Source organism: Oryzias latipes, chromosome 19, assembly GCF_002234675.1.
Source record: "Oryzias latipes chromosome 19, ASM223467v1".
Lineage (NCBI taxonomy): Eukaryota > Metazoa > Chordata > Actinopteri > Beloniformes > Adrianichthyidae > Oryzias > Oryzias latipes.
In genome coordinates, this window is record NC_019877.2 from 355,340 (window position 1) to 370,197 (window position 14,858).

General features: G+C 46.8%; 1 protein-coding gene across 1 annotated transcript; it reads left to right on the plus strand.

Annotated features, from left to right (window-relative positions):
- The first annotated feature begins 2,491 nt into the window (after positions 1 to 2,491).
- On the plus strand, positions 2,492 to 11,080 carry LOC101175064 (gastrula zinc finger protein XlCGF57.1-like). Its single transcript, XM_023949307.1, has 2 exons — positions 2,492 to 2,875; positions 9,170 to 11,080. Exons 1-2 carry the CDS (start codon positions 2,755 to 2,757, stop codon positions 10,624 to 10,626), a joined length of 1,578 nt encoding a protein of 525 aa, XP_023805075.1. The 5' UTR covers positions 2,492 to 2,754; the 3' UTR covers positions 10,627 to 11,080.
- Positions 11,081 to 14,858: the final 3,778 nt, after the last annotated feature.

Genomic DNA, 14,858 nt, shown 5'->3' on the forward strand with positions numbered 1-14,858 from the left:
CTTAGGATGTTAGCTCAGAGTAAGTCCAGGTTCCGTCGAGTCGTGATTCACGCAGGCGGTAATGATGCCCGACGGAGACAGTCAGAGGTGGTTAAGTTAAACGTAACTTCGGTGTGTAAACTGGCTAAGACGATGTCCGACACTGTAATTTTCTCTGGCCCCCTGCCGAACTTAGTCAGTGATGAAATGTACAGCCGCTTTTCATCATTTCAGTCAGACAACTCTTGCAGTAAGAAATATTTATTTGACATTTTTCCACATTCTTTAAGTTGGCATTCACATATTTTCGTTTGGCATAAGGCTCCGTTCAATTCCATAAAACTTCCATAAAATTCCATAAAATTTCCATAAAACTTTTCGGGTAACAAAACCCCCCTTTACGGAGCCCACAGGTGGAAGCCGGGGAGGAGGGTGGGGCGAAGAATGAGCGCTGAAGGTAAGAAAGAATGAACAACTCCGCACCTGGCTTAAATAGGACGCTGAGCAGGTGAGTTAATTAACTGAACCGCCCTAGAGTATTTACCTGTAAAACACTGCAGCGAGTATCTGCCCGAAATACGATAAATCGTCATTTCATCATCATCATGGCTTTTCTAGATGGTGCCCAGAAAACGGCGTTGGTTTTGTGGATAACTGGAGTGCGTTTTGGGGGAAGCCCGGTCTCATGCGGAGAGACGGCGTCCATCCCACCCGGGACGGTGCCGCTCTTCTTTCTAGAAACATTTCTGCTAGCCTTAGTCTGTTAACCTGACAATCCAGAGACGAGACCCGGGCGCAGAGCAGCAGTGTAAAACGCTCCTCTGAGCCTCCCTTAGGGTTAGTGCCGGTGCAAAACCCATGCAGGGAAAGTCAAGCAGGTCCTAGCTTTAGCTTATGTGCTGAAAGACAAATGAAAGGAGCGCGTCATAGAAACCTTAAAGTGACAGACAGCAGTTCTCACAAGCAGAATTATGATGTCATTAAATGCGGTTTATTAAACATTCGATCCATTTCCTCCAAGTCCCTCTTAGTCAATGAGTTAATTACTGATAAAAACCTCAGTCTTTTAGCCTTAACAGAAACTTGGCTCCATCAGGATGACTATGTTAGATTGAATGAAGCAACCCCCCCCACTTATGCTAACTATCAGAAATCCAGGATTTCAGGAAAAGGAGGTGGTTTGGCAGTAATATCACAGTCTAGCTTACTTCTCAGCCCTAAAGTTAAAAATGCTTAGAATTCATTTGAAAACATCATATTGTCTTTAAGTCACCCAAACAGGAAAACTCCAAAACCTGTTTTACTCATAATTATTTATCGCCCCCCCGGCCCATATTCAGAATTTTTAACTGAGTTTTCCGACTTCCTATCGACTATTGTCTTAGATTCTGATCAAACTATAATATTAGGGGATTTTAATATTCATGTTGATGACCCCAGTGACTGCCTAGGAAAGGCTTTTGCAGCTTTATTAGATGATGTTGGTTTCACCCAAAGTGTGAATGAACCCACTCACTGTCATAAGCACACCCTGGACCTTGTTCTAACCCATGGGATAGAGATCAGCCAGCTGAGTGTCCTTCCTCTTAACCCCATCATTTTTGATCACTTTATGATTACCTTCCAGTTTACACTGGAACATCCTTCTGTCCCAGTGAATAAGAAACAGCTTAGAAGAACCTTAACTGACCGTTCTGTGTCTGAGTTTAAACACACAGTTCAGCCAGTACTTAGTGATATTCTGAGAAAATACTCTGAGACCAGCTCCCATAGTATCAGTCCTAGTATAAATGACCACTTTGTTAATGATGCCTTACAAGCCCTCAGGAGTACACTCCATGTTGTTGCCCCCTTGAAACCTAAGTTCGTCAGACAAAACCGAGTAGCACCGTGGTTTGATCTTTTTGATAAAACAAGTTTTCTTCACCAGTTCTGTGCGGCTGCAGGGATTCAGGGACAGCTGTCATGTATGCATGGACTGCAGGGAAACACCCAGAAGCTCCGCCTCCTGGTGGATCACTAGTGCATGTGTGAGCAGATGTGCAGCATACGTCGTCCTGAATCTGCAGGCGGAAATGAAAAGTTCTGGAGAAGCTTCAACTTTTCAATAAAAGTAAACAGTTCAGTCATAATTCTGTAGATATTTGCCATACAACTGAGATTTTTATTCATTTATTCCTGAAAATTGCAAATATCGAGACTCTTGACCTTTGACCCCAAATATGAGCTGGTGGTTCTGGTTCTGGTGGGTCCAAAGAATCTTTCAATCAGTCACTGGACAAGTATTCCATCTTCATGACAAAATGACATCATCTTCAGATCAACTAAACTTTATTTGAAATTATGATTCAGACCCCAAAACACTTGAAATGTTTGGCTAAAAGAAATAAATGTGAAAGTTTTTTAGTCTTTTTACATTTATTTCAAAAATACTTTTTCGCTTTTGTAAAAAAAAATATATATATTATTAATCCAAAAATAAATAATTATTCATGTATTTATTTATTTTTCACTAAATTCGGGCTTTCTGCTCAACTTTTAGGGGGAATAAACGACGGTTGCTATGGCGACCATAAACGGGGTGTTCGCTCAGATGCCTGATCAAAAGTGCAGCGGACGTCAGTACAAAGAAAGTCCGGGGGCCTGTCGGCGTATCCAGCTCCTGCACTTCAGCCATGGACCCGGTGTGACGGGACCGCCCTCGGCTGCGCAGCTCGGCGGTCAGCGGGGATCGGTTCGGCCTGACCCGCCTGGGAGAAGACGAGGCCGCGCGCCATGAACGAAGTGGAGTTCCCGCGGCGGCGTGGCGCCGAGAGTCTGGCCCTACGGGAGCAGCGGGGGGCTCCGCGCCCCGGCGTGAACCCGCCGCAGAGCGCCGGTGCAGCAGGACCCGCCGGTGAGATGCCGCCGCCGCCGCCGTTAGTTCGGAGTTTCTCCGCCGAAAACCCCGCTAACTGTTAGCTTGTAGCGGCCAGAGCTGCCGCTTCTCCGAACCGAGTTAACTTCGTTTCTGCTGGCGGAAAGACCCGAGTGGATCTGAGGGCGCGTGGAAAGCCGCGTGCACACCTGTCCTTATGCAGGTGGGAGGAGAACAGGTGTGAAATCTGCAGGTTTTCGGCCTGCTGGAGTTCCGCTCTATTCCACTGAAATGTAAACAGAGATAAAGGAGATTTCAACACAGATTAGGATGACAGGTTCAGATTATTCATCTGATTCAGGTTTCTGTCAATCATAAATGACGTCACTGATAGACCCACCTGCTCGTCAGTACCAAGGTTTTGTTTCATTTCAAAGTGAAATGTCTGTGAATGAGTGGATGCTCATGGACTAATTCTAATAATAATAATAATGGATTAGATTCATCTGCGCTTTTTCTTGTTGCTCAAAGCGCTTAAAGTGTGTCCATTATTCATTCACTCCTCATTCATACTTGGTGATATAAGCTACTGTTGTAGCCACAGCTGCCCTGGGGCAGACTAACAGAGGCGTGCCTGCCCGTTTGCGCCTACGGCCCCTCTGACCATCACCAGGATCATTCATGCACATTCACACACCAGTGGAGCCACACTGGAGACTGGGAGGGGGAAATGTTTTGCCCACAGACACGACGGCTGGTTGGGGGGGAGCGGGGATCGAACTGCCGACCCTTCGGCCATTGCTCTTCCACCTGTGCCACTGCCGACCCTAGTTCTGGAGTTGCTCTAGGGTCGCTCTGGACTTTTTCTGGAGTCATTCTGGACTCTTTCTGAAGTCGCACTGGACTTGTTCTGGAGTCAGTCTGGAGTCGCTCTAGAGTTGTCCTGGATTCACTCTGGACTCGTTTTGGAGTCTCTCTGGACTCGTTCTGGAGTCTCTCTGGACTCGTTTTGGAGTCTCTCTGGACTCGTTTTGAAGTTGCTCTGGACTCGTTTTGGAGTCTCTCTGGACTCGTTCTGGAGTCTCTCTGGACTCGTTTTGGAGTCTCTCTGGACTCGTTTTGGAGTTGCTCTGGACTCGTTCTGGTGTCTCTCTGGACTCGTTCTGGTGTCTCTCTGGACTCGTTTTGGAGTCGCTCTGGACTCGTTTTGGAGTCTCTCTGGACTCGTTTTGGAGTCGCTCTGGACTCGTTTTGGAGTCTCTCTGGACTCGTTCTGGAGTCTCTCTGGACTCGTTCTGGAGTCTCTCTGGACTCGTTTTGGTGTCTCTCTGGACTCGTTCTGGAGTCTCTCTGGACTCGTTTTGGAGTCTCTCTGGACTCGTTTTGGAGTCTCTCTGGACTCGTTTTGGAGTCTCTCTGGACTCGTTTTGGAGTCTCTCTGGACTCGTTTTGGAGTCTCTCTGGACTCGTTTTGGAGTCTCTCTGGACTCGTTTTGGAGTCTCTCTGGACTTGTTCTGGAGTCGCTCTGGACTCGTTCTGGAGTCGCTCTGGAGTCGCTCTGGACTCGTTCTGGACTCTCTCTGGACTCGTTCTGGATCCGTTTTGCAGTTGCTCTGGACTCGTTCTAAAGTTTCCTATGTACCTGTTCTGGACTAGTTCTGGACTTGCTCTGGAGTCTCTCTAAAGTTGTTCTGGAGTCACTCTAGAGCAGGGGTGTCAAACTCATTTTAACCGAGGGCCACATCAGCATAGTGTCTGTCCTCAAAGGGCCAGATATAACTTATACATGTAACTAAATGTAATGAAAATAAATGTAACTACTCCTTAATGTTAAATTACTCATTTGTCTATTTGTTATAACTTTTTAAAGTGACAGTTACTGTTACATAGAAACATGTGTTTGCTTGTTATTCTAGCATAAATCCTTTTACATTTGATTCTGTCAGGTTAGGTTATATGGACAGTGTTTAAGTTCTAATGTATAGTTGCCCAATCCGATACTTCAAGTCTGATTCCCCCTAGATATGAATAAATACACACCAATTTTTTATTATTACTTAAAAGCTTTTATGCTCTCGCGGGCCACATGAAAGGACATGGAGGGCCACATTTGGCCCCCGGGCCTTGAGTTTGACACATGTGCTCTAGAGTCTCTCTAGAGTTGTTCTGGACTCGTTCTGGATGTAAGTTCCTTACCTGACGAGTCTGGTTTGCCTCCTGGTGACTTTTACAGCTGTCAGTTTGTGGATAGAACTTCTCAGATGGAGGAGTTTGGTGACTGAATCTCTAAATTTGCTCTTTGCAGATGAGATGTTTCTCCTCGTCTCCTCAAATTGTGACTGTTTCCAGCTGAGAGTCAGCACCTGCCAATCTGAGATTAAATCTTGACTGTTAATAAAATATGAAGACGGGGCTTTATTGAAAAATACTTTAATCAGTTATTGTACTAAAAACCTTAATAAATGAAGAAAAGGACCTGATCTGAACTTAAGTAACTCAAAAGACCGGCCACCACGGGGCTCACTGGGGATGCCCCTCTCTGGGTTCTCGTTGGCACCCGCCCTCCTCCCCGCTTTTTACTTGCATATTAGACACTCTGATTCATCTAGGGCAGGGGTCACCAACCCTGTGCGCCCGCGAGCACCCCTTGTGGCGCCCGCAGGGAATGCACCCAAATTATTATTTTTTTTAATTGAAGCAAATACAGTGATCCCTTGATTATCGCAGGGGTTACGTTCCAAATAGAACCCGTGATAAGCAAAACCCATGAAGTAGAAACCTTTATTTTTTTTACAATTATTATACAATGAAATACACTATTATACATTGAAAAGAAAGAACAAACCATTTAACAGGCTAAATCAATTGTTTTTTTAACAAATAAAAGTACTTTAGAAACGTTTTTTCAACAAATAACTTCTGTAGAGTGCTGTCAAATAATAATTTCAATCATCGATAAGAACAGAAGGCTTTAAATTGCGGAGATTAGCCCCGCCCACCGCAACCCGAGTGGATTAAACGGAAGAAAATTTAAAATGGTTATGAAAAAAATAAAAAAGTACAGTGGGACAGATAGTGACTCCGGTCTTCTTTTTCACTGCTCTTCATACTGAGCCGCTGCATCCTCTGCAGCGTTTTTTCCTTTTGAAGCCCGCGGTGCAGCTGCAGGTGTGTTTGTTCGGGAGAGGAACATAGTGATAGGCAGTTGTTGTCGCTCTTTTTTCTTCTTTGCTATAAGATCCTTATACACCGACATGCCCCCATCGATTATGTTGGAGAACTGTAATGAACGGCTCATCAAAGGGTCCCATTCTTGAGCTACTCGCTGAGTGACTTTTTAGCCAATCAGAATGCAGAACACAATGCACAATCCAAATCCGTGAAGTAGCGAAACCGTGAAAAGTAAACCGTGTTATAGCGAGGGATCACTGTATTCAACAAACAACCACGGCATGTCTATCAATGACAACAATATCAATTCTGAGATAAAGGTAGACAAAAAAAAACAAATATAACTTAAAATATAATAAAGTAAGGGTCTATTACAAAAGTTTAAATAGATCAAATAAATTACACAATGTCTGGGCGTTCTTATGATTCATGTAATATAAAGATTTAGAGATTAGGTTGAGACGGTTGAGTCATCCATTAATGTGAGGTTTTACCTTTAAGAATTTACAAGTATGAATAAAATGCTTTGAAATTACAATCAGTACATTAATCAGAAAGTCCAGATTTTTGTCAATTAATTGTAATCAAATTTTAATTATATTCCAATTTAAAGGGTTAATGATGATATTTTTGGCTTTAAGCCAATTATGAAAAGAAGACCAAAACTTTTTTACATGCAAACATTCAAAGAAAAGATGTTCCACAGTTTCTACATCATTTCCACAAAAGACACAAAGATCACTGTCTCAGTTAAAGCCAGAATGTAAAAAAATGATTGGAAGGCTAAATATCATTTAACGGGAATGCTCCAAAAATAGCACTGCTCATATAGCAAATCAATATATTGTGGTGATCTGGGGGTTAGCCGCGCCTTCAGCTTCTAAGACTCATGGGAAGTGGGGAATCTTGGTGTGTTAAATCGCTCACCATAAGTGAGGGAGCTGTGAGCAGAATTGAGGTTAATGCTGTTTGGCTGGTGGTGGGGGTGTTCAAAATAAACAGACAGATATGATTGTCCGCTAACTTATGTGAGTGTCATTTTTGAGGAAGTTTTTAGTGGCGCCCTTTATACCACTTACTGCCCATGAAATAGCCCTCGGTCTCAAAAAGGTTGGTGACCCCTGATCTAGGGCCTTGTGGAGAGGGTCTGGTGGAGGGGGGCACGGTGAAACATCCATGCTCACCTTTCGCTGCCCCCCCCCCACAATTTTAACTTCCTCTGTAGACACACACACTGCATGCTAGCAGCACACACACAGCAAATACACACCACTCACAGAGGGACCCCGGAGTGGAGCCCCCCACACTGGTGACCTCCTATTTTACCTGCAGCACACACACAGCACTCCCACACCTCCATACATGGGTGGGGTCGGGGGGGGGGGGGGGGGGGGGGGCGGCCGGTCTTCACCCGCCTGGTCCTCTCAGGGCGGCCGGGCTTATGGGTATCCTGTCGGCTGCGGGAAGGGTCGGGGATACGGCGCTGGGGGTCGGCCGGCTGGGGGGGGGGTTACTGCGTGGCGGCGGGGGTAGGGAGGGTAACCAGATGATTGTGAGTATGTGTGTGTGAGTGCATGGGTAGGACGGACCTGGGGGCTGGCTCGCTGGGACCCTCTGGGGCTTTCCCCCTCCCCATCACAGAGAGGGGAGGGCACTGAGAGGGTTGGGGAGGGGGGCTCAGATATTATGGCGGGGAGGGGGGGGTTGTAGTGCGTAGGGTTTTAGGGGGGTGGCTGTTGCTCTGGGTGTGTGGCGATCCCTGGGTTGCTAAGGTCGCGTGCCTGGGCTGGCTTGCGGAGACGGGGCGCCGGTCGGGTGGTGGCTGGCTCATGGGTTCCGGGGGCCCTGGCTTCGTCCTTGGCCTTTGTCTCGGTGTCCGGCGCCCAGTGGCCCCCATGGCTGCCGCCTTGTACGGCTAAGCGCTCCTGTCTTGTGGCCTGGGGGCCGGACACTGGGTTCGCTTGTGCCTCTCTGTGCCTGGCTGGTGGGGTGGGCGGTCCCCTCCTCCTCCCCTCCCGGGCTGCCTGGGTCCGGATGCTGGGGGGGCTTCTGGCCTGGGGGGCTCTCCTCCCCTTTCCTGGTCTGGCTGGTCTGGCTGGGTAGGATCTGGCTCCCTTTATGAACACACGGTTCACGTCGGCAGCATGCATGTATCTCCACCCCCACGTGCACGTGCACACTGCCACACTGCTCCCTGTCTGCTTCATCCCTCCTCCTTACCTACAGTGTATTGATGGACAGATTTTTTTTCGCTCATCTTAGTGTCAGATTTTCACCTTTGATGTAACATTCGTCTTTCCAGCAGATCTGGTATAATTGTTACAGCTTAAAATAATAACTTATTCAAATCAGTGCTTGTATCCCCCACCTTTTCACCTTTCTTCCTTTTACTCTCTTCCACCCTCCCCTCACATTCTTCCCCTCTCCCTCCCCACACACACTAAATGTAACAAATAAAAAAAAAATAATACGACAAAAAGGGGTTTATACAAAGCTACACTCTAGTTTCTCCAAGCTATATAACCTCTTTTTGTGATAGTAAAACCTGTCCAACACAAAAAGCCTTCAGCTCTAATCTGTTTGCTCAGCTGTTAGACAGAACAAGTTTAAAAAAAAAAAAAAGACCGGCCACATGGCTGATCTCCTTCCAGCCGCCACGGCGTACCGGACTGTACCGCTTCCTGTCAGTCCAGACTTCAGATCACTCAGACATTCATAAATCATTGTTTGATATCCGAGGATCATCAGCGTAAAAGCAGAACTTTGTGGAAAAATGGAGGTGAAAGTATGGGACCGAACTCGGAGCCCTGTGGTAAACTTTTATTTGTATCTTTTTTCCAAAGCCTCTGATTTACATTCTGAAAAAATGTCTGTATGATTTATTTTTTTCTTATTTTGAATCTAAAAACTTATTTTTCTGGAAGTTTCTTCAAACAGCTGATCTTCACATTCCTCTTGAACGTCTTCGGCATCGTCCTTCTAAACAAACACAAAGCTTTGATTCGGGATTTCATTAAATCGTCTTTTATTTGTCTATAAATGGAGCGATTTTAATGTTTATTTTTCTCATAAAAAAACAGATTTATGTTTTCGTTGGAGTTTTTTTAAGCCTTAATGTTTGTGACTTCCGATGACTCATCGGGACGTTCTGTTTCCCGCAGATGTCCATCAAGTGAAGATCAAGGAGGAGGTTCCCTGGACCTCCAGTGTGGGGCAGCAGTTCCCGGAGCCGCTCCACATCAAGGTGGAGGAGGAAGAGGAGGAGGAAGAGGAGGAACCATGGACCAGCCCACCGGCAGAGCCGCTGCACGGACCGCTCGACTACAGCCGCCTCCCCTTCACCGTCGTCACAGTGAAGAGTGAGGAGGAGGAGGAGGAGCCCCACACCTCCCATTTTCCTCAAAGTAGAGGTGCGGTCTGCAGGGAGGCGGAGCCTGCAGCCGGCAGCTCCATGAAGTGGATAAAAACCGAGTGCGATGGAGGAGACTTTGGGAAGCTGGAGCTGGTGAGGAACCCGAGCCGTTTGAGCACAAACACCCCCACGGACTCCACTCCGACTGAAGCCAGCGAGGAAGATGAAGACAGCGATGAAGGTGAATGGCACAGACAGATGGCAGACGCTCGACCTGCAGGTGAAGACGACAGCGGCGTCTGCCTGCCGCCCGAGAGCGGCCTGAACATTCCATCGGCGCCGAAGCCGTTCAGCTGCTCTGAGTGCGGAAAACAGTTTCTGTACAAACAGTCCCTGAAGAGACACATGCGGCGCAACACCGAGAAAAGCCCGGCCGGCTGTGCGCTCAACGCCAAACGGCCCGAGCTGCGGCCGAGCGCCGAGCCGCAGTCCAGAGTCCACACCGGCAAGAAGAAGTTCGCCTGCGACGACTGCGGGAAAACCTTCAGGGACCACTTCAGCCTGAGGTCCCACATGAGGGTCCACTCCGAGGAGAAACCCTTCGGCTGCCAGAGCTGCGGCAAAAGCTTCAAACACGAGCACAACCTGAAGATCCACATGCGCATCCACACGGGGGAGGAGCCGTTCGGCTGCGAGGTGTGCGGCAAACGCTTCAAGCACCAGCACAACCTGAAGACGCACATGCGCATCCACACCGGAGAGAAGCCCTTCGTCTGCGACATCTGCGGCAAGAGGGCGCGGCACCAGAACAACCTGAAGACGCACATGATCGTCCACAAGGGGGAGCGGCCTTTCGGCTGCGACGTCTGCGGCAAGAGGTTCAACCGTAAGACCAGCCTGCGCGCGCACATGACCGTCCACACGGGGGAGAAACCGTACGGCTGCGACGTCTGCGGCAAAAGCTACAAACGCAAGACGCACCTGCGGACTCACATGACGGTCCACGCCGAGGAGAAGCCCTTCGGCTGCGAGGTCTGCGGCAAGAGGTTCAACCGGAAGACGCACCTGGCGACGCACATGGCCGTCCACACCGGCGAGAAGCCGTACAGCTGCGACTTCTGCGGCAAACGCTTCACACGCAAAACTCACCTGAACTCGCACATAACGGTGCACACGGGGGAGAAACCCTTCGGCTGCGGCGTCTGCGGGCAGGAGTTCACGCAGCAGGGCAGTTTGAACCGACACGTGCGCTTCCACCTGGGCTGAACCCGGATGATGACACCACCCAGCGGCCTTCTGGGACTTTGAGTCCGCCTTGAACTGTAGTTTTATTATCAAGGATCGACTGAATCACATCTGAAGACGACTGACATAAAACCAGTTTCTGTTCTCAAAAGAACCTCGTTTAGGTTCAGAATGAAGTCTGAAAACGTTCCGATGGTCTGAACGGAGCAATAACTGTCCGGTTTACCGAAGCCGGAACCCAAACCGCTGCTTCCCAAAATCCAGACTTTACTTTGAGTTTTGGATCCGGCTCTCAAACCTGACCGTGACGGGACGCTGTCCCACTGTACACGTGCACTAAGATGTATTCATGTTACTTTCATGCACATTCAGTAACTGAGTATGGCCAAGTCCAGTATGAGAAATGCCAAAGTATTATTTACGTGCATTACTTTGTAGTTGAAATGAATCTGAAATATAATTTTCTTCTGGCTGATTCCAGAGTTCTGACTGTTTTAGCTGAAGTGAAGCTGCAGCTTAAATCAAGAAAAATATTTTTTTATTAACAAAACGAAAGAAAAATATTTTCATAAATTCTGAGTAAAGTTTTCTGCTCGGTGAAGGATCCAGATTATGAAACATATCAAATCTTAGCAGGAAATGTGGGTGTAGCTCCTAACTCTACCACCAGGGGGAGCGCTGTTTTCCTGTAGATGCAGTTTTTTCTAAACCCAGTCTCTGGGCAGATCTCCACATGCTTTCTACCTTAATTCTTTTCACCAGAGGAACTTGTTTATTTGGACCACCGGGTTCTTCTGCAGCATCTCTGTTCTTTAGAGACCTGAGCTCAAACCCTCGTCTGGAAGTGACCTGTCGGAGCGCCGGCGTGCTCTCAGAACAACAGCTCTCCAGGCGGCGCTGAGGATTCCTGGATGGAGGGGCTCCATCCTCATGGTGAGTCTGGAGTCAGCAGGTCGCCATGGAAACAGGCTGAAGCTCAGATCACAGCTCTGATGACATGAACGACTTGGGAGTGGAACCATCTGGAGAAGAAGATGCAACTCCGGCTCCTCCAGAGGAACCTGCAGCTCCTTCAAACCGCCTGGAGAACTTCTGCAGGTGAGGACTGAGAGGGACGGGAAAAGCTAACCGGGTCGGTCTTGGACTGCGGACGACTTTGCTGCTAAAGGTTTATAGCTGAACATCAAACAACGACTTCCTGTTTGACATGAAGAACATAGTCAGAACTGCACCGAAGAACCGAGTGTTCAAAACAACCGGAGGTTCTGGAGCCGGACCGTCTGAGGTTCTGGATTATTGCTGTGGATTTACAGGCCAGAACAGAACTTTTCTGATCAGACCTGCTGTGGTAAATGACCTTCATGTTTGTGGACATGGTTCTGGTTCTGACCCACATGTTCTTTTGGGTCTTCCTGTGTTTCTTGCTGAAGTTCTTTAAATCCCTTCATGACACCTGACAGATCTGCAAGAAAACCTCAGAACCGAGTCAGAACCAAAGAGTGAGGCTGCAAAACGTCATTTCTGGGTTTTGTAGTCTTTAAGACTTTTGTAGTCCTTATTTTAATTTGTCTGGAGACTTTGATCTAAAATGAGGATTTGACATCGTTTTTTTTAAAGAAAATAGTCATTTTGATCTTTAAAAATGTTCCTGTTCTTCTTTTAGTCGTTTCATCAACACTAACTTATTTAGTCCCAAAATGCAGAGAATTTAAATCTGCAATCAAAAATATGTCACTTTTTTCCCAGAAAATTCTAGAAACATAAAAATGGCTGAAAGTAAATTTGGTTTTCTTTCAGAAATTTGTGGGAAAATGTTTCACGTTCTAATATTTAGTTTAAATTCAGGTTTCATTCACTCACTGAAGAGTCTTCTTTTTATTCTGAAAGCAAAAAAAGATCAAAGATTAAAAATCAGTTAAATAAAAAATATTTTTAGAAAATTCACAAATTAGGACTTTATGATTTAACAGACAGTTTAAAGGAGGCGCACAGGTTGAACTAAAGAGATTTAGTAAAAACCTTTGACAACCGAATGAAGAATTTCTGCAACAACAGTCGTTTCTCACTTTAAATGTAAAAACATTAACAGAGGAAATAATACAGACTTTCAGTGAAATGTGTCAAACAACAAAACCATCAAACCTGACGCGCTCGACTCGTTTTCCTTAACTTTCACCTTTATCATTTTTTTTCCCTTTACGGTTTGTTTCCAGTTCAGCCCAGCAGGGGGCGCTCCGAACCCCCGCCCTCGGTGCATCCTGTGGGAGAGGTGATTTATTCACACCAGGGAACTCAAATGGGTCAAAAAACAAAGAAACACAACTTACATGGAATATAACAAAATCCCTGTGAAGCCAAAAGGTTTTCTGCTAAAAGACTCTGGTCTGGACTGGAACGCGGTTCGATCCCGTCCGGCATCATCAGGAGGCCGGTTCCAGACTCTGACCCCCAGGTTCTGATGATCTTAAGGTCAGCGTCTGAGAAAACGTGTGAAGATCCGACACGGCCTGCGGCTCCGGGATCAGCAGGATGACTAACCCTGCCACTTATGATGGATGGTTACCATGGTAACCTGACACCCTGGCAACCAACTCGTCTTTTCGACAGTCGTGTCCAAGTCAACATGGTGTCATTGAGAGAATGAACAAAGAACACCCTAAAACAGGACGGATGAGATCCTCGACTCCTCAGAGATCCGGAGAACGGCAGCAGAAGAGGAGACGGATGATGAAGATCTTTGATTTAAAGTCTGTTCTGGAGCAGGAATGAAGGTCCGAACACCAGAACCTAAACACACGACGCTTCTGATGGAAACTTTCAGTCACATCTGATCTCAAAATGAAGCAGAAGCTGCAGGTCGTTTGACAAAATCAAAATATATCAATATTTGAAAAAATGACAAGTTTAGTTTGAAGGACAAAGTTCCCAGCTGCCAGCGAACACATCACAAGGGTCACTACAAAGGTCAAGAAGAGGCCGAGTTCAGCTGTAGAGCAGGGGGGCGGAGCCTGAAAAAAACAAATGTTTACAATCTAAAAACATTTTATTGTTTGAAAGTGAAAAAAGTTGGATAGAATAGAAACAGTTTTTCCTGAAGAACCTGCAGCGGTTCTTCCTCTGTGAGGAACCGCAGAGACTCTCAGCAAACATGAACACGCATAACGAGTCCCACAGGGAGGGGGCGGGGCTTCAGGAGGATCCCTGAATGAACAGATGGGGGTCATCAGTCTGCAAACAGCAGCGTCTGCATCTGCTCCAGCTCCACATGCGTGGAGTAAATCCTGGTTCCACCAGCAGAGGGACGTTCTCCCAGTTCATGGATCCACGTTCTCCACCTTCAGCTCCTGTTGATCTGAAAAAGAGGAGGAGCTTGAAGCTTCAGGTCCAGTTTTTAAATAACTTTTAGGGAAGTTCCTTCATTTCCTTTTGTTTTGGAGTCTGTCTGAACGAAGAACATCTTTGAAGCAGAACCCAGGAGCTTCTCACCTCTGAGCTGGAGCCACAGAAGAACCGAGGCTTTCATCTCCAGCTCCACATCATTTCCTGGTTCTGCTGAATCTTTACTCTGTTTCCGGGGAAACGGCCAACGCACTCGTGAAGCTCTCTGAAAGGATGGGATGGAGCAGAACAGGGAGGAGAACCTTCACCTCAGACAAACGTTCTCCTGCAGACGCCTCTATGGTGGAACCCACTGCAGCTTCCTGAAACATGGAGGATGGAAGGAAAGAGGGCGGGGCTTCCTGATCCATCCAGGAGGAGCTTCCTCTGCCCTCAAACCTCTGGATCTCATGAAGGTCTGAACTTCCTAAAAACTAATTCTGTTTATTTTCTGCTTCACATTCAAACAAACATTCACTCGTTCTGGAAAAATGGACAAAAGTTTGTAACTTTTTAAATCTCTGAGCTAAATAAAAACGAAAGTTCTTCAGTTTGAACGGGTTCTAAACCCGGTTCAGCAACCAAAGGATCTGCGGCGATAATCTGGTTTGTTTGTAGTGAAATCCAAAGTCTTTCTGCTCTTCTGGGTCATTTAGCTCATTTAGTTCAAAGAAGTGGGCCGAGCATAGAACCCTGCGGAACGCCATGACTGGTTTGGAAAAAGAAAAATGAAGAAGAAATGTTGATTCCTTCCGAATCAACAGCAGATTAATGGTCCATTTTTGGTTCCTTGGCTGGTCAGAGGTCACGGTTGGAACCACAGAGGCGTTTTCTGCGTTTGGTTTCAGTGTTGGTGCCTCTAATAGGAGCCGTCA